A 20982-nucleotide genomic window follows, 5' to 3' on the forward strand; every position below is an offset into this window, starting at 1 on the left:
TAGGTGTAGAGTAAATGAGATCAAGCAGAGGTCTTGTTACTTCTGCGTAATCCATTACCCACGCTCGGCAGTAGTTGCAAAGTCCTAAAAAGGACATCATGTGTCTTTTTGTTATTGGTCTTGGTGCAGACAAAATGGCTGTTTTTCTTTCTTGATTTACTGTTTTGCCATTTTGGGTCAACGTGTGACCTAGGTATTTTACTTCTTCTTTCCACAATTGTAATTTACTTTTACTTACTTTGTTGCCAGTTTTAGCAAGAAATTTGAGTAAAGCTAACGTGTCTTCTTTACAATCCTCTTTTGTTGTGGAGTTAATTATGATATCATCTACATATGAGAGGATTTGGCTCCCTCTAGGGGGGTTGAAGTCTGCTAGACAATTGGCAATTGCTTCAGCAAAAATTGTTGGACTTTCGCAATAGCCTTGTGCTAGTCTTGTGAATGTATATCGTTTATTCTTAAACGTAAATGCGAACCAATGTTGGCTATCTTTATGTATTGGAATCGACCAGAACGCATTGCTTAAGTCTATGACCGAGAAATACTTTGCATTAGGATCCATAGAATTAAGCAATGTGTGTGGATTGGGGACATTTGGTGCCCTTTGTTGTACTGCAGCATTAATTGCTCTTAAGTCCTGTATCATGCGCCAAGAAATTGATGGCGCAGCTTTTCGGACAGGAAAAATAGGTGTATTACAGGGTGAATCTGGGCACGGAATTATAATTCCTGCTTTCTTTAGATCTTCAATTACTGGCTTAATGCCTTCTTCTGCATCAGGTTTTAAGGGATATTGTTTAACTTTCGGCCTATATTCTGTTTTTCCTTTAATTACCACTGGTGGGACGCCTTTCATTAATCCTACATCAGATGGACCTTCAGACCATAATTCTTTGGGTAATGAAGCCAGACTTTGTTCTTCTTCTGTCGTAAGGGATAATACATTTGCTTCTCATGTGTTTGACTCGTCCAAATGGACGTTTGGAGTGGTTGTGACCACCCACTGTAGTTTTTGACGATAATATTGCGTATCCTTATTGTATTGAACTTTAGGATCGATTGTATTCGTCCAGCTGTGAGCTGCTTTTACTCGTCTTGCTTCATTATCCAAATCTTTCCATGTTTGCTTTGAGGATTTAGTCAAAGAAACATGTGGTGTGCGTCCACCCTGCATTAAATATAATGCATCATTTGTTAAGTCTGCTGTACAGAAAGAGGTCGAGTCTTTCCAGTAAAGTTGCATCAATGTGCATCTTTGTGGACCTAATTTCTGCACAGCTTTGTCATAGAGTGAGTCTGGCCCTGGGGAGCACTTGTAACGTAATGTCACATGTAGATCACCAGGGGGCATAGTTGTATGCCTAGGTTGTACTCGAGCCTCTGTCATCTTTAAGAGCTGCTTGGAAACAGCTGCTGGCCCCTCCTCGGGGAGGTCCAATGTCCAGTAGTATTGTGGGGCGGAGATTGATTCATACACCATCACAGTATCCACTAAGGGCATTTTTGCCACTTTAAATCGTCCTGAAGATGTAGGAATTACCCCCAGTTCTAAACATGCTAACGCATCTCTCCCCAGTAGATTATGCGGGCAGTCAGGGGCGATAACCAGTTGTAAATCTACGCCATTTTCAGGAAAATCCTCTTGGCACAGATGTACAGGCTGGCTAACAGAGTTTGTTTTGATCGTGCCATTAGCAGATTTTACTCTAATTGTTTGGGAAGAAATTTTTAAATGTTTTGCACTTTTTACTACTGTCCTTTCTGCACCAGTGTCACAGAGAAAAACAGTAGGAAAACCATTCATTAGTAATGTTATTTCAGGTCTTATTGTGGGATCTATATCTTCCAGAGCCAGGCACAGCTCGGCTATTTTTAGCCGAGCTGTGGCCGGGTCTGTATCGTTCCATTCTTTTACTGTTTCTTCTAATAGGTCATGAGTTTCTTCTGCTATTTTCTTTTCGTCATACTTACCAATTGTTTCTCTCAGATCTAACTCTTTTACAAGCTCCTCGTCCTTTTTCTTTAGTCATGCTTCTTCTTCACTTTCCGATTCTTCTCGCTTTCTGATTTTGCATTGCATTGCCATATGCCCCTTTTTGTGACATACAAAGCATCTTTTCTCATCTATGTCTTTTTGCTTTTCTGCTCCTCCTGTTTGTCTATATTGACTTTTGTTATTTTTATAATTTTTTCTTCCACCTGTTAAGGCACTGGAGAGGAACACTTCAGTTCCGTCTGCCAGCACGAAAGCTCCTACTTTCTGATTTTTCTTTTTATTTATGGTTACTTTTTCAGCGTGTATTGCGTGTTGGATGAACGCTGTTAAACCGGCAGTAGGTAATTCAACATAATGTTTTGTGACATGATGTCTTATTTCTGGTTTAAGGCCATTACAGATTACCATTTTCAATTGTTGTTTGTATGGTGACGTTTCATCTGCGTCAATCACCATGCCACTATGTCTTTGGAATATATCTTCCATACGGGACCTAAAGTCCCCTACTGTTTCAGTATCCTTTTGGATACACTGTGAAATTTTTGAAAAGTCAGCTCGGTTTATGTACCTTCCTCGCATTGCCGTCCATATGGGACCTAAGCTGTTCACTACATTGTCTGGTGGCCTTGTGACTGGAGGATTGTTTCCTATCACTACTGTAGGCAGCCAATCACTTTTTATGCCAGACCAATGTAATTTAAAAAAAGTCATGAGCAGCTGTTGTACTTCTAGTCCATTGAGATGATAAGTCTGTATCAAGTTAGTCAAGTCCGTTATTGTTTTTTCTACGTCAACTTGTGGGTCTGTTACCCCCTCTAAAGCGTCCGTCACGTCTTTCATTGTCCACGTCCTATATACATAACTGTGTCCCCCTTGCCCATCAGGGAGTTGTATCATGGGGCAAGCGTCTGTTATAGTGTCGTCTAATGGGGTCATAGGTATTGGAGGAGACATTTTTCCAGGATGTCCTGAAAAACTGCCTTCCTCCAAAAGTGGACTCAAAAATTGTCCCATTTTTCTACTATATTTCCACTGGGAGTGTGGATACTTTGCCCTTGTGTGATCCGCCACTGCAGCATGCTCCCCCCCTGTAGTATCAAAACTCGTCAGGTCTTGTAAATTTGGGTATACACGCGATGTTGTTGGTGTTGGTAACATTGCTCGTAGTGACATGTCATTATATGGTGGTGGTATCATTAGTGGAGTCGACGGGCTTGGGGGTTGAACCACTACATGAGAGTTTGGATTTAGTACTTTATCTGCAGCTAGAGTTAGTTGCACGGGCTGTGCCTGAGGCTGTGTCTGAGGCTGTGGCTGAGGTGGGGGCTGAGGTGGGGGCGGCACATGCAGTGGGGGCGGCGCTGTGGGAGGAACATACTGGTCGTCCTCTTTTCTGACGACAGGGCACATGTCATGCGCTTTTTTCTGACCCGCGCTGCGCTGATTTGCAATTTTAAGCCATAATCGAGCAAAACGCAATTCATTTGTAGGGTTTGCATTCTGCTTTTTTTTCTTCTGTCTTGCTTTTATCTCTAATCTCTGAACTATTTTAAGACAGTCCGTAGGATGTAATTCTCCTGTAAAGTCATATTTTTGTTTCCATTTTTTCAGATATTTGGCAGACCCTGGACAGTGGTCATCCATAAATTTAGCATCACCTTCCAGATCTACTGTTTTTTTATAACATGAATTGTTTGATCCCATTGTATTATGTTACTGAGTGATCCAGGACTCAGGGAAATTTCTCAAGGACCACAGACAATTCCCACTGTGTCAAGCTTCTACAAAGAACTTATTGTTTCTTGCGGACACAGTCTGGGGGTTCTATCCCAGGAATAAATCTGCGTTTTAGATCCCTAGTCCCTTCACCTAATGTCCTTAATGCAATTTAATCTATTGCAGCAAGCAAATAGGCCTTTTGTTTACACCGTTAGGTTTCGGGCCCAAATACTGCCGAACAGACCAAATTCCTTTTCATACAACAATTATTCACGCACACACATACACTCTTTGCAGATCTGCAATCAGACACACTTTTAAAGAATTCTTTCTGTGGAGCCGTAATGCTCCCTAGTTTCTTTCAATCTCTGACCTTTTCGTGATGAATGTCTCCCCTCCACCGGCTCGGATCTCGTCTGCTGCGTCAAAAGGATGGATGAGGGGTTTTTCCGTCTGGCCACTTGGAAAGGTGGTCTTTGTCCAGCGGCAGGTTTTTCCGCCAGACTTTGCTGTGCACAGTCTTTGCAGCCGTCCCGTCAGTCACCCTTTTTTCTGCAGTGTTGAGATCCGGCTCGAAGGACCAAAAATGTCAAAATATTTCTGTTGCTTTGACAAACGCAACACCGTCACTTCTTTCAGTTGCCAGACAGGACAACACAAATGTCAAAATATTTCTGTTGCTTTGACAAACGCAACACCGTCACTTCTTTCAGTTGTCAGACAGGACAACACATAAAGGAGACATTCATCAGATCAGAGACAAGAAACACTTTGACGTATCTCGACACGGGGAGAGCAGAGGTAATCGCACGCACAGGTCCGTTCCTCACAAATCTCTCCAAAGGCTCCATTCTCCCTCGTGTCCTTTTATTGAAGTTTCACATGCATAATCATAAGTACATGAATAATAATTACTTTCTTACGTACAGATACTATTTTCCACACAAGAATGTCTACAAGGTCACAGTTGCTTTCGCTCCCACAGTTCTCTTCTAGGGAGGGAACACCTTATCAAAACTTTCCCCAGATGTAGGAAATTGGTTAGACATGCAGGCACATACTTTGCAACAAACACTATAAAAGAACACTTAGTATTATATGCATGAAAAGAACATTTCTGATAATATTTTATACATTTCTTTAACACTAATAATAACGAAGGGTGTCCTATATTAGAAGCAAGATGAAACACAAAAGTATTGGAGAATAGTTGCATAAACCACAGAATCTCAATTAGAAGACAGGTCCCTCCTTTTCAAAAACCTTGTATATCAATACAAGGTTTTGATTTGCATAAAGGCCCTTGTGTTCATGTTGTAATATTTGTTTGTTGTTTTGCTGAATCTAATTTCTATTAGCTATATTAATATTATGTGCCCGCATTTGTTCTGTTTGTTTGTTCTTCAGTGTTTTAGGGTGAGATATTATCTTTTGTTGCGTTATGCTCTTTTGCTTTTATGTACTGGAAAGTGTTTGTGCGCCCTAAAACAAACTTGAATTTCAAAGTGTGATTGACAATAATAATTATCAAGTGAAATGAGTCTGTGTTTGCGTGTGACTGTTATATGATATCGCCCACTGTCTTTCAAGAGCTGATGTTTTGCAGACATCTATTTATGAATCTCTGATATTTTCAAAAATAATTAAGAATCTGCATCTACAGAATAAAAAACCCTCTGAAGCAGCATTAAAGTGTCAAACGCTCCAACATGCTAAAAGGGTTTTTAGACTGCTGGCAGCTCTTCACGACAGGTTGAAGCAGGATTTGTTGTTGTTTATACGCCGCACCCCCACCCCTCAACTGAAACTGCCAAATAAAATCTTGTCATCCTTACCTCTGATAAATTGACAGTGGCAATCCTGGCTCTTACATAATATATGTAAACAACTGTTGTATTTCTGCTTTTGTCAAGAAGAAGACGCCTGTTTTATACACAGCGGTAATCTGGAGGACAAACAATTTGAACACAAAAATATTTTATCATATAAAAACAACTACTGTACCTGTTAACTTTTTAGTTCTAATATCTATAAATCTTCCAAATCTCCACCGTCGTTTAAATTATTCAATGCTGAATTTGGAAAGTATATTAAGCTAATTATTATTAATGATAATATTAATACTATATGTGTATGTATAATTAATCTAAGTCAGGTGTTATTTAAAGAGATCTGAGTAACTTTGTTGGAATAATTATTTTGTATTTGTCTTATTGTTATTGTTATTATTGTAATTATTATTATTATCATTATATTAAACCGTATCCTCCTATTGATACCTTATCTATACCTTATATTTACCGTGTAGGGCTTAATTTATTTAAATAAAAGAGGAATGTATTTTTTCATATATATATATATATATATATATATATTGATCAATGGATGGGAGGTTAAAAAAATATTATTAATAAAGAGGCCAGCACTATATCTTTCTGAACATGTTTAATAGAGGTTAATAAGGGTGTCATCTGACAGGAGTAATAAAGTTTTGAGTTAATGTTATGCTCACAGCTGCACACCGTGCAAGCTATCCCGCCATTTTGCTGATTTCTATCAGACGTTTTTTTCCCTCAATAATGCTTAATTGTGCCTTTGTGGTCATAAAAACATACAGAATACTGCATCAATTCCCCCACCTCAGCCGAGTGAATAATCAGTACCATATATATCACACCTCAGGGTCAATACACAGTCATCTCTGTGGTCATCACTATTCTCTCCTCCTTATCAACCTGTTTTCTTTTATACATGTTTTTTCCATTTGAACTGCTCATCCTCTTTTTGTTTTCTCCATGCCTTCCTCCTTCCTCTCCTCCTCTTCTTCTGCTCTTCCTCTTCCCTCTCTTCCTCCACAGCCCTGTTGTTGGCTGACGGTAAGCTGTCCTTTCCTCCTCTAAGCATCTCCACTTACCATCATGTGTGTGTGTGTGTGTGTGTGTGTGTGGGGGGGGGGGGGGTGACAACTTAGATGGTTTATTTTGCTGCTGATTGAGATTTTTGGAGAGGTTTGATATAAACAGGCTGCATGTTATCCTCTTCTCCTGTCACTGTTACAAACAACATGCTCTTTTGCTGCTCTCTCCTGCACTTAATGATGGATTTTCATGGTAATCAGCAGATCAATTAATCATGAATCATGTTTTCCAGTCAAGAGGAAGGTGCAAACACCTGATAACCGTCAAGATAAAAAACCTGCAGTTCCAAAATTAGAAATGTTATTACCTTTTAAGGAATTGTGTTATTATTTTTTCCTCCGTCCTTTTCAAGGAAATTGTGTCATGTAGATGGTGCAGCAGAGAGCAGGGGAATGGCTGGATAATCAATTTTTAAACATGAGCAAAAGAAATCCTGTCAGGACTTGAGGGCACACACTGTCTTGGGTGTGTAATTGATTTTGCTTAAAAGTGTGTGTGTGTGTGTGTGTGTGTGTGTGTGTGTGTGTGTGTGTGTGTGTGTGTGTGTGTGTGTGTGTGTGTGTGTGTGTGTGTGTGTGTGTGTGTGTGTGCAACTCATGCGCTGGTATATTATGCATGCCTCTGTACGTGTGTGTGCTTGCCGACACGCCCTCCTATCAAGGGAACCGGGCTGTGATCTTTAATGGCAACGTTAATATTTAATGGTAAGCGTGTTGTCAGCAAAGAGCAGCAGGCTGGGACTCGAGGCTCGTATAAAAGATGACAAGGTCTCTGCACCAGGTGGCTCAGTGGGGGTGTCACACACAGAGCAGGATGAGAGGCTTTTGGATGCACAGCCGCTCCTTCTTGATAGAGTTTGACAGCACAGAATTGATGTTATAGAGCTCTTTGTAGTGTGCAGTGCACTCAGGAGCTCTATGAAGCGTTGTGGCTTCTTTCTACTGCAGAGCCCCCCAGGACACGTCTGATAGGCTAATAGAAGGGCTGATCAGCTTGTAAAGTATATGAGATAAGTACTGACATTGAACTGAAGGCCTTGAAAATGCTTGATTTGTCATTGTGGCTTCAGCTCGGTCTCACAATCAGCACTTCTTATCGTTAATGTGAAACCTTCTGATAGGGAGATGTGTGTTGATGAGGTGTTAAAGGATCAGTTCACCCAAATCACGATAAAACATTTGTTAAAAGTTAATTCCAGACTTTTGACAAGTCAACTTACTAGCTTTTAACCATATTATACAGTCATCAGGTGATATAGTTTGCTCAGTTGTCATGGAGACGGGTCTGTTGACATGCCGGCTCAAGAGCTGTTAGGGTTTAATTGATGATTCCTGTCAACAGATTCATTCATTATCATTGTGTGTTCCTTCACTGATGAAGACTATGTGACACAGCAGAAGGTTCTGGAAAAAGTTAGTAAGTGGACATTTAGATGGGACTGTTTAGCTAATCCACAAAAACATATTTTCCCCCAAGAGGTGGGAGTGGTCATATCTGACCAGATCTGATGGACCGATCATGACGCGTCACTGTCCAGTGCATCTTACCAGGCTCATGACATTCAGATCAAACTGTCAAACTAGGCAGCACTGATCAAATATGACTCACAATTCTGTTACTGCATTGCCTATTTCTCACCTCAAATGTTTTCAGATTTTTAGTGCTGCATTTTGGTCTTTGCACCGATATCTTCATCCACCTCCCCAGAGATTAGTTGGTATGACCTAGCTACAGGTACATTCATGAAATATAGTGACAGAAAAATGGCGTGGATGAGCTTTACACAACTGTACAAGTTGTTGTAAGTCTTCTCATGGAAATAAAAACTCTTAAATCAACATACATGTTCTATGTCTATTGAAACTGATGTCAGCAGGGCGGTTAAGTCAGTCGCTGCTGATTGGCTAGCGCCCCCCCCCCCCCCCCCCCCAGCCCTAAAATAAGTCAGCTTACATAAACACAATGTCAGGATTTTAGGGTCAGATATCTCAAAGTATAATAGTAAAGACAGTCGTTTAAAGCACATGCTCTTTATAATGTGTAGCACCTGCAGAGTTGCACTCTAACACTTTTGGATAAAAGTAGCGTAATGGGAAATGGTTAATAAAAAAAAGATGCTTTTGCCTTTGCAGTGTTTTGTGATTGATCAAGCATGCAAGTTTGTCTAACCTTTACCCTTTTAAATCGTACAGTTCTTCACTTTGACTGAAAGCACACATGACTGCATATAAACTTGTCTCTTTGTAAAGCCTGGGCATTAAAAAGGTGGAATAAATTCTAACTGTTACCAGTGAGGAAACCCTCTGATGTCTTGTTTGTTTGCTGCGGAGTACGAGACACAATGCTAATCAGCAGTGCGTCCTCCTTATTTTTTGATTGCCGTCTTTCTCACTGTGATTTCTTTGTTTTTTTGCTCCCTCTCTCCGCTTAGATGTACCAGACAGGAAGATGACATCAGACGAGGAGGAAGCCAGGCGGATCGCAGAGATGGGAAAGCCGGTGCTGGGAGAACACTCCAAGCTGGAAGTCATTATTGAGGAATCATATGAGTTTAAGGTGAGGAAAGGTTACTCTTCAAACAGAGCAAACGCAGCCTGATATGTCTTATTATTAGGGCTGGAACCAGTGTTTTCCATGCAGGCAAACAGATAACAGTTCATATTAACTAATGCAGCAGCCACCTTGCCTGAAATAACAGCTACATATTTCTTATTTCAGCAGTTGCTCTTCAAAGGCCTCCCAACCCACATGGATGCATTTCTGGGGGAGATATAGTTTATATGCATCCTCAAACCTCCTCAACCAAACAATATACCAACCATAATTTGTATCTGGCATGTGGTTATTAGCATGCATTAAATAGATGTGTGTGCCGCCTGGAACTTGATGCCACTGCCATCATGTGGTGAAGCTCATGTATTTCTCCTCACTGTTGTTGAGGCAGCCTCTGAACATAAGCAACGGATAGATTTCATTCTTTTTTGGGTATTATATCACACAGAGCACAGTGGACAAGCTGATCAAGAAGACCAACCTGGCACTGGTGGTGGGAACCAACTCTTGGAGAGACCAGTTCATGGAAGCCATTACAGTCAGTGCAGGTACTGTACAAAAACAAAACCAAACCACACCGTGTTTCCTGCTCTGATTCTAGGGGGCTGCACACAAATACACTGGACATCATGGTGCCGCACTCAAATAGCTTATTGGTTTTAGACTTACTTTTTAAGTATAACATTTGAATAAACATCCAAAGGTTATCCCTAGTTGGACAGTTCCACAGTCCACAGTCAGACTGTCCTGTCTGACTTATATATTTTTATATTTTAGATTTATTTATCATTGAATTCGGTGCTAAACTTTTGCCTGATATTGAATATATGTAATGAGACTTTTGGTATTTTTTATTGGTGGAAGGTTTTATTATTCCACAGTCTAAATGCTCATTTGGAGGCTCTTTAAAAGTACACACATGCGCAAAATTAACATTGGCAGTCATTCTGCCCACCGTTCACTTCCCCTCCATGTGAGCAAAGGGGCGAATAAAACCAATTCACGTGGAGTTCGACTTTTGTGAACTTGCCGTGTGGTTGTAGGCTAGTTTCCCCAGTGAGCAAAGATGGAGGTGACATTGACGGTGTCTAACCAACCACTGTCACCTCGGCACTAGGGGTGTAAGAAAATATCGATACCCTTGAGTATCATGATTTTATTTTTTTACGATACTATATGGATTTACAGTGAATAGTTTGCATTTAAAGATTTGTGGAGGACAGTGATTCAGTGGCGATACAAATGTTGTAATCTATCTTCCAGTGTAGCAGTATCTGCATTGTGGTGTGTTCTTTATACTATGGCAATTTTCCTAAAATTAGATTTAAAAAATCACAATATATCGCTTTGCTTACATTATCACAGTATATTGAATCGTAACCCTTGTAAAGTGATGCTTAGTGTATCACCAAATTCTTGCCATTACTCAACCACGTTGGCCATGGTCACTTACCTGCATTCGCACGTGTGGCCATATTAAAGGAATAATTTCACCAGTTGTTTTTGTATGAATTTAAAAAGTCAGTGATCTTAAGAGGTTTATGTCACCTTAGTTAGGACGGAGCCAGTCTAGCTGTTTCCCCCTGTCTCCAGTCTTTATGCTAAGCTAACCTTCTGCTGTGGTTCATACTTAACAGACATGAGTGGTATATATCTTCTCATCTAACTCTCATGATACTGAACATCATCCCAAATCACCTCAAAATACTGACTTCAGCCCCAAAAATGTTGATGTCAAAAACAAATTGTAGTGAAATTTTTCTCTTGGAAAGCAAAGCTCCTGAATAATCTCATGTACGTAAGAGAAAACACATCCATCACGTCGGGCGACAGCAGCATCGGATCAGTCGGCAGTGCAGCTGGCGCTCTGTCCCCTGCAGTCACAGCCAGCATGTAGTGAGCACCCTGAAAGCCTCGCTTCGTCACTTTGGTGCTGAAATATTTAATCCAGTGGTGCTCTTTATTTTTTCATGACGCACCCGTTGCTTAAAAATGTGTGCAACTCACATGGCCTGACACTTTGAATCAGCACAGTGTCCTTCCTGTCTGTCCGCCGAGTTTCCTGTCCCTGCTGGCACCGGGGAGGGTGACCGTTTACATTTTTAGCTGTTACAAGATGACGCTTTTATGCAGAGGAGCTCACAGTGAGCATGGTTAAGTTCCTTGATGCAACTGACTGTGACAGGACAGACAGTGGACCGTGTGGTGACCTTATCTGTGACCTTCAAGGTTATGAGAAAGTCTCCCTCACAATGTGTCAACTCAGCCAGAAGGTCTCAAGTCCACGCTACACAATAATTCTATGCACACTACATAGTTATTGTGATGGATACTTTTTAAACAATTCGTTAGGAAAACATCAGCATACTTAAAGTCCCTCTCCTGGCAAAGATTAAATACTTCAAAACTCACCTCCGTTCATCATAGTGACATTTCTAGACGTCTCTGTGTGAATAAAATCTGTCAATGCTTAAAAAGTTTAGATGTAACTCTAAACCTTTGCATCATTTAGTATGTGCAGATTTATGAATATAAAAACGAGTCCCCGTTCAATCTCCGTACCTACTGACCCTGCTGACCCTACTGACACAAACCTCTGCTCGTTTTCTGTTTTGATAGCTACTGTGCGCTACACAATGAAAGTGGTAATATAAGAGTAATTCAGGCAATCTGTTCGAATCTGAAAGGGAAACTTGCAAAATACAGACGGGGAGCTCCACCAGGCTTCTCCTCTGATAGCCCTCGTTTTGCCGTAGTGTTGCACTAATGATAGATTCTTATATTCTCCTTCAATATATGCTTGTTATCCTGTTCAGCTCTCCATGTTTTTGTTTGTGCCTGAGGGACAACAGTTAGACTCTGGCACATTTGCAGTAATGTTGATCAATGTGCACTGTCCCTGATAAATAAATGAATAAAGTGAATATGGTAAGCCCCACATCACTAATGATGGGGTTGGTTTCTCAGGTCTGAAACCCTGGCCATCTGAGTTCATATCGGTGAGACTGTCATTGGTACATTGACTGCTTATTTCGCTCATAGGTCTTGTAGCATAAACAAACACCATATAGACATGTTAAAAAAAATAGATTTTAACTGGAGAGTGTCTTTTATACTAACAGGACGCTTTCTGAAGCTTAATCGCCCACTGGAGCTGGAGCTGCTCCTCCATTTGCTTTATGCACTGTCATTATAATTTCAATCAGCAGCACTCCACCAAAATCCACCTTATTTATTATTATTGCATAGAATCCTGTCTGCTTTGAGTTAACTTTGTTGTGCCACAAATCCGCAGAATAAGTACGTGTGATGGATTGGGGATGACTCTCCATGGGAGAGTTGTTTATCTATAGGCTGAAACAAAAGCCTGGAGCCTAAAAGAGAAACTCACAAATTGAGTTGAGTAGTTTGATCACTTTTGTTATGGACTCTGCATTATTAATGAGGAAAGTGTAAACTAAAGTCTGTAACCTAACTAAAGCAGGAGTTACGTACAGACTTTATCACCATCTATTAAAAGACAAAAACCTGCCGCTCTTTTAATTGATTAAAATGCCCCGTGGCAGTTATTATTATATATATATCTCTATATATATAGAGATATATATATATATATATATATGTATATGTATTCGTAGCACATTAGAAATTAAATATACACTGTAGTAACCTCAGGCTGAAGTGATAAAATGTCTCACGCTGAAAAATAAGTCAATGTGCCATTTTAAGAGAGTGTTGTTCTCTTCCTTCCCCTCTCTGTCATCCCTTATCTCCTCTATCGACCCTTTATCTTTCCAACTCTTCTCTGGCTCTTTATCCTCGTCCTTTTGTGCTCCGTCATCTCATTCTTTTTTTATTTCCCTGTCATATTCTCTTTTGCTTTTTCATCTGGTCTCTCGTCCTCTTCTCCATTTATTTACGACCCCTCCCTCGCCCCTCTCTCTTTGTCCAAATATTCTGCCATCTCCCCGTCCTCTCTGCTGCTACACTCTCTCCTGTCATCCCATCGTGCTTCAAACTATCCCACCTTTCACCCCCTCGACTCCCCCGCCATCTCCCCACCCACCCTAATTTCTTCCGAGCAGATGAGGATGAAGAGGACACAGGGGAAGAACGGCTGCCGTCCTGTTTCGACTACGTCATGCACTTCCTCACCGTCTTCTGGAAGGTCCTGTTCGCTTGCGTTCCTCCCACAGACTACATGAACGGCTGGGCCTGTTTCGTCATCTCCATCGCCATCATTGGCCTGCTCACGGCCGTTATCGGCGACCTGGCGTCTCACTTCGGCTGCACCATCGGTCTCAAAGACTCAGTCACTGCTGTGGTGTTTGTGGCACTTGGTACATCCGTGCCAGGTGAGAGGACACGTCTTTATCATTACATCCATGCTTTTAATGTGAAAAACTCTGTTGCATATTAATGTTGTTTCATGACAGTTGGTGGATTATACGCTTATTTGATAGTTTGAGAAAAATCTGTGACTTCTTGAGCTTTTGAGATGCTTTCAAAAAGCAAACATGCTTTGTCATCAGGATGGCTGATCTTCTTATTTCCCTCAAAACTGACATTTTCCCCACAGGAACAATATGTAACAGAAAACTTTGACTCTGTCAGCAGATTTTTTTTTATTAAAGGTCCTGCGTGCAGCATTAATAAATCATCACTGCATTTTTTTTTTTAAGAAATACAATAAACAAAACACCAATACAGAGAAGATTGCCAACCTCCGTTGGCCTTCACGGTGCATTTTATATTTTGAGCGACAGGTGGATTTGGCAGGAAATGGAAAATTTAGTTCCAGTGTATTTATCTTCTTCAGGGCTTTTAGATGAAGGCTGGGGTCTCTGACCCCATGGGAGCTGTGGAGTATGACACATGCGATGTTGGAGGGTTACAGCCATATAAATAGAATTGATTGATTGAAACCTTTATTTAAACAGAAAAAGAACATTTACAGCAAGCTCTCTTTTGCAAGGACGCCCTGACTACAGTACATATAAAACAAAAGAAGCACACAAAAGTTACATCAACAAAATATACAACAAACAGACCAAGGGCATCGACATAAGAGGCAACAACAATTCAAAGACAACACATGCATTCACGATGCTCTTAGTCAGACACTGGGTTGAGAGTAGGCCATTCCTATTCAAATAGAGATAGCTGGACGGTCAGAACGGCGGCCATTTTTATATGTACTGTGGCCATTGTAAAGCAGAGAAATGGTTGTAGCGCGATAAAGCGTTCTGTTTATACGGTCAGTGCACAGTGCTGAGCGTCAGGTTCTTATGAACTCGTCAAATGCCCACGGCCAACAGTTCGATGGTCATTCTACTACATGGTTATTTTTGATGTTCTGTTTTTTGTGCTTTTATTTGTGGTTCAAAGTGGTCGGGCTCAGTTTGAAAAGGTGATGTCATGTATTTCTATCTTCCAGTCATAGTTCAGCAACATTTGAATCTAAATGTAATGACTTCTCTCTGTGCAGACACCTTCGCCAGCAAGGTATCAGCAGTCCAGGACACCTACGCAGACGCCTCCATCGGGAATGTGACGGGCAGCAACGCCGTCAACGTCTTCCTGGGAATCGGCTTGGCCTGGTCTGTAGCGGCCATCTACTGGCACATGAAAGGGAAGCCGTTTGTGGTCGAAGCCGGCTCGCTGGCCTTCTCTGTCACTCTCTTCACCATCTTCGCCTTCCTGGCCATCTCGGTGCTGCTTTACCGGCGCCGGGCCCACATCGGAGGAGAACTGGGCGGGCCCCGGGGACACAGACTGGCCACGTCAGCCTTCCTTTTCGGCCTCTGGTTCCTTTACATCCTCTTCTCCAGTCTGGAGGCCTACTGTCATATAGAGGGCTTCTAAACAGATACAGACTTTGGAGAAAAGCGAGTACAAACATACAAGGGTTTAAAGTACAACTTAAGAGTGAATCCTCACTGTGGAATTTGGGTCAGTCTTGTATGGTATGAAAGGACAGGAGAGGTAGACCCAGGGTTTTCCCAGACACCTCCCTCTCTCTCTCTATCTCTCTCTCTTTCTCTCTCTTTCTCTCTCTCTCCCTGCCTCAACCCCTTCTGTAAGGACGCTTGGAGGTGAGTATCCTGCCCTCTAGTGCCGACAGACCTGTTCGCCCTGGCTGCAGGAGGGCTGTCCTGAGCCTGTGTGAGTGTGCTTACAGTTGGGATTGGGTCACCACCGAGTCCAGAAGATGCCGATGCCGATGCATTCCACTGGAGAGACTGCGGTCTTATATCCGGAGAGAGTTGAGTTAATCAGAGGTCTATATTTTTCTCAACATCTGACGAGAACGACTTTTTCTAAAAAGTATTTTGGGGATAAAAATATAAAAAATTAATAAAACAAAAAAAATAAACACACACACACACACACACACACACACACACACACATATACAAAAAGAGGAATAAAAGAACTATTTTCTGATCTATGTTAAGGAATAGCAAAAGATATTATCGTAAATGGGAATATGTTGTTGAGTGACAGTTGGGATGGATTCATAGTATTTATTTTTTATTTGCATAGTTTCCTAAGGAGCACTGCAGAGTTCTCAGAAATCACACGAGGAAAAGAGGAGCGACAGTGACAGTTCATGCTGGCAGACGAATCACCATTCAAACAGGCGCGGAGGAAGAGGTGGACATAGCGAACACGGTCAAACTGCCCTGAACATTACTTCCGTACTCTATACGTATCTATATATAATATATTTCCATATTTTCTGTATATTTTGAATATTTGTTTAAATGTGGTCACCGTCTGCTCTAACAACAGAAGATTGCTGTGGCTAAGAGGGAGGGGAAGGAGGGTGGGGTCAAACTATATACAGGAACGATGTCTTCACATTTCTAAGAGTTATGTATATTGCCTAGGTAAAAGTACGACATTGTATTTTATTTATTTACTGATATCTTGGTTTCACTCGAGTTTTCACCTTTTCAATGAGAAAAATAGAAAAAAAACAACGTGTTGCTGCAGAGGTAAATTCAGAGGTATTTTTGTACTGTTCCTTCCATGCACTTTGCTGTATAGTTCTATTTATGGAGACTTCTACTTGTGCGTGTGCAAAAGGCCAATATTAAAGGTGTCACTATGGACTGAACAGAGTGCCTGTGGAGGGAGAGGTGTTTGCTGCTGCCCACACGGATGAGTTTCTGCTCAGCTGAACAAATGAAGTCTTTCTTCCTAAAATGGTGCAACGCCATTTTTAAAGCTGCATTAATTGATTTTTTGGCCACTTGGTATCAGTAGAACGAGCTGAAAACACCAACGCTAGCTGCTAGCTGCTGTTCTGCTAGTCTCAGTGTAAAATTGACGGTTTCTTTTATCCGTATTTCTGAAAGTTAATAATGTTTACAGGTTCCACTTTCTGAAATAAATGAGAATCTACAAAGTTAACCTCATGATTTTAACAAAATGAAACCATTTGCTAGCTTGCTAATTTTTCCAACTTATTAGCGTTCGAAAAAATCTCTCCTGTGCTATCTCCTGTCACAGCTAACCTGATTACTGTTAACTGAATAATGTTACAGAATAATGTTCTATCTATTTTACACGTACAGTGTCAGCACATAAAAAAAGCTCTAAAAGTGCATGGTGAATGTGTTAGCAAACCGTTTCTTAGCGTAAGTATTTATTTGGCATTGTGAAGAATTAGCATTAGTCCCATATTAACTCTCCTTTTACCTCTGTTTTGGTCTCCAAAACACCTCCTTTATCTATTTTTATTATCTGTCTCTTTCGCTGCTAAATACTCCTCTTTATTCACAAGCTAGATGCTAATGTTGTTTTGATGTTTGCTGCTGGGAAGGTTAGCGTGCAGTGGAGCTATAGATAAAGCTGTTAAAAAAACTAAATGGGGTGGCCGGTAGCACAGTGGTTAGAGCTGTCACCCCATGCAAAGAGGCTGAAGGTCCTCCAGGCAGTGGCCGTGGGTTCGACTACGACCTGTGGCCCTTTGTTGTTGTCTCCCCCTCTCTCTCTCACCCCATTTCCAATATGGCCTATATAATAAAGGCTTGAAAATCTGATTAAAAAATAATCTTTAAAAAAAAGGGGAACTGCAGAGATGGGTTTGATACTGTGAATGACACCTCTCACTTTGTTAAATATCAATTAGTGCAGCTTTAACAAAGTAAAATCTTTCTTTTCTTGACACCATTATCAGATTTGCAGGTAGCGTTTCAAAAAAATGACTCATAAACTACATTTTTTCCCCGTAACAACTTTTACTTTTGTATGATTATGTAAAGAGTAGGTGTCAACGGTGCTCATTTTGGATTGAAACTCTTCAGTGAAGGAGCAGGTGTGGGTGTCGGAGCAGCAGATATAGCTCCAGGTTGAATTTGAAAGTAGCCCGATAATGATATATTGATACTGAATGCTGTTTTAACACACGACTGGTGCTTTGTTTCTAAAAAAAAAAAAAAAAAAAACTACAGGAAAAAAAATCTAATTATTACACGTTTGAAACTCCCAAGAAGCAGCAGAACAATATCTTTATTACTTAATTTGCATTAAAAAGTGTATGTTAGTATATAATCAGTCAATTCTTGGCTAATTTAAAAAAAAAAAATCACCCAAGAGATTACCAAAGAGGTGGGATGCAACATGTTTAAAAAAAAATGAAATAAAATAAAAAGTTAATTAAAAAAAGTAAGTGGCAGTGACACTGTATTTCCACAAGGGGGATGTCAACCTCCAGTCCCTGTGGTCATCCCTTCTTCTCGAAGCACTCCTCCTCCTCTTCCTCCTCAGTGTTCTTCCTTTGTGGTGAGCAGTGTTGTAAATACATCTCGTGGCTGAATCGGATGCTCTTTTTCCCGGCCCTGGACCACACCTGCTCACCCCACTCCGTCTCTTATCTCTCTTACATATATAACACACGAACACACACATTCAGAGTAGAACGATGGGTCCACTGCTGCACAAGAGGGAGGACAGTTGGGCCAACTGTCCCAGTCAGAGGCAACACAAAACCCACATTATGTACATAATTTTCAGTGTATGTTTACATAGACACAGTAAAGGTGTCCAGGGGTGGTGGGGGGAGCATGTCAACACAACTCTCACATCTCATCTACAGTACAGGTTTATCTGCAGTTGCTTCATCTGAGCCAGTTTCAAGTGGAAGTGTGACGTCTTTATTATGTTATTTTTGGGGCTCACCTTGTCACCCTTTCTCCCTTGTTCAAATCCTGCAACAGGAAATATTTTTTAGTCTTGAGTTCAGCAGGTATTCATGATGTCAAGGAATTACCCGTGTTCTTATATATCTTTGCCTTTAGTGGCTATATTTGTATCGTTCCTTTGGTTGTATTCTCTGATTTTTATTTGCCCGGGGGATATGTTGAGATAAACATCGGCCAGTGTGTGTGTGTGTGTGTGTGTGTGTGTGCTGTGCATGTTGCCAGGGCTATTCTTTCAAAGGGCACGACTCTAAATAGGTTAATTTTGTCTTAAAAATACATGTCTTAATTCCGTAAAAGATGACAAATATGTATCATACACATCATCTCAAGGCACCAGTTTGTTGTTTTTTTTCCTCTCAGCCTTCAAGATAGAAATGAAATATCATCAAAATTTGTGGTTGTTGAAGCTGTGAGACACTGAGGAAAGCTTCATCGATTGGGTAAAATACTGTTCCTTTAACAGAAAAGGGCCCATTTTAACGGATGGGTAGTTTTTTCCCTTGGTCTGCCATGAGATGTCAAAATAAAAAAAGCAAATTTCCAAAGCTGTCAGTGTTTTGAGATCAACCGGTTTTGTTATTTTACTGTGGAATAAAAGCAGCTTTCTTGTTCAAGCAACCATTAGTTGCACTGACTGAAATCAAACCGGATTATGTGTCTTTATGAATCTGACTATGTATCATATTGTCACTGTCACCAAGTTTAAGGAATAAAGAAATGCAGACTTGTATTTTTGAGATCATAGATTTTGAAAGGTTTCCAAAAACAAAACAAAGATGTGAATATTCACATCTCTAAAACTGGTGTTTTCACAAAACATTAGTAAAGTGTTGCATCATTTCCGGCTGCGATTTACATATGTTGCAGTGAAAATGCACAAGTATGTCATCCCTAACTGGACACATGGAGGTGTGGATTTATTTTTAAGATGCAGGGTTCTACAGAAGGTGTTGATTAAATGTTTTGTTTTTTGGGAAATAACTACAGATTTTTGCCTTTCATTTTCCTTTTCCCATCCAATCCCAACACCAAGCGATGGGATTATTTTGTCCTATTAAAAACACATTTTACTCAGCTTGCAGATACGTCTTCTGTCTAGTATCTCATATGTTTATATCAAGTATCCCCATGTCTGTTGGTTGCACTACACTGCATATCTGCAACAATACCTAGCAAAGACTCCTGGTCGCCTTAAGCCAGACCACATTTTACCTGCAGTAATTTAATCTGGCATTTTCAGGTACAAGAAAGCGTAACTGATGTATTGATTGTCTTTATTTGAAACATGTAAGCAAAAAAAGTTAAAATAATATTAGTAGATAAGTGAATTATACAAAAGCAAAAAACAGACATGCATTCTACATGCTGTAAAGGGGGTAGGAGGAAGTAAAAACAAAACTTATCTAGTCCTACCCCTTAACAGATCAATTTGTGTGATTATCAAAGGGTCCTGTCTTTTTGCTTTGATACACTTTCTTTCTCTCAATCTCAGAACATTACTAAAGTCCTTGTTGTGGTGCCTCAATTGTCTAGTAAAAAAATAGCTTAAAGTGTAATTCCGGCGCAAAATCATCCCATGGTCTGTTTCAGTACCTTCATTCGTCAAATAAGCCATCAAGACAGTTTTTTCAGTTTAGCATTTATTAACGGAGAAATCAGGGAGAGTCGCTAACAGCCGGATGTGGCTAACACTGATTAGCTCGGGGCAGTATGGTGAAGGCATTAAAACGTCTTTTTTATCCACTAATACTGCTCAAAATAACAGCAAACCTCTGCAGTAGCATGAGAAGACTCCCTACATAAAGCACCAACAACGTAGTTAGTGAACCCAGAATTTATTAAAAGAGTGTTTTAAAGACTTACCTACTGGCCCCTGTACCAGCTCCTCTCATAGTAAAGTCCATTCAAGTCGATTATTAAATGCAATCCAAAAGGAAGGAGGATGAGATCAAAAAGTCAAAACCTGTTCATAATATCTTATAATTTCCACTTAGTGAGCTAAAATGTCAACTTCTTATTGTACCTTTGACTTGACAGTTTCAACGCTTTGACTTTTTAGCTCATAATTTTCACTTATTAAGCTAAACTTTTGACTTTAAATCACATATATTTGACCCAACATCTCAGAAATTTGACTAATATATTTTTTAATCTCACACTTACTTACTATTTAATAATTATGACTCAATAAACACATTTTATTTACATATCTCATGCATTTGATTTACTATTTTAATAATTTTGATGTAGTAAGTAAAGATTTTTGACTCGCCATAAGCATAAGCACTAACTTTTCATCAATTTTTCTTTTCTCTTTTATCTGTCAGTAATAGGCTTCAATGCAGGTCATGCTGTCCGTCACAATCTTTCCAAACTCTTTTTTATTTTTAATTTAACACCTCTGTGTGTCCTTGATGATATCCTGTATCCATAAATATAAATACAAAACACCAAACTCCTGAAATGTGTCAGGAAGTGGACTAAAGTGTCAGAGGAGTCTTGGTTGGATTTGTCGCTCGTGCTCTTTGATCGTTTTTGCAGACTCAACATGGGAAACACTGTTATTGCATCTCCACTGTTTGTA

General features: G+C 40.3%; 1 protein-coding gene across 3 annotated transcripts in view; it reads left to right on the plus strand.

Annotated features, from left to right (window-relative positions):
• Positions 1–19128, plus strand: part of slc8a3 (solute carrier family 8 member 3) — a 136808-nt gene extending 117680 nt beyond the window's left edge. For 2 of the 3 annotated variants that reach the window (XM_083924200.1, XM_083924199.1), the window contains 5 exons: positions 6574–6591; positions 9065–9189; positions 9635–9734; positions 13272–13541; positions 14675–19128. In XM_083924200.1, coding sequence (XP_083780326.1) covers positions 6574–6591; positions 9065–9189; positions 9635–9734; positions 13272–13541; positions 14675–15051 — 890 coding nt within the window. In that variant the 3' untranslated portion in view covers positions 15052–19128. The remainder of the gene's footprint in view (positions 1–6573; positions 6592–9064; positions 9190–9634; positions 9735–13271; positions 13542–14674) is intronic. The other variant, XR_014593419.1, reaches the window with a different exon arrangement.
• Positions 19129–20982: the final 1854 nt, after the last annotated feature.

Source organism: Echiichthys vipera (assembly GCF_963691815.1).
Source record: "Echiichthys vipera genome assembly, chromosome: 12".
Classification (NCBI taxonomy): Eukaryota; Metazoa; Chordata; class Actinopteri; order Perciformes; family Trachinidae; genus Echiichthys; species Echiichthys vipera.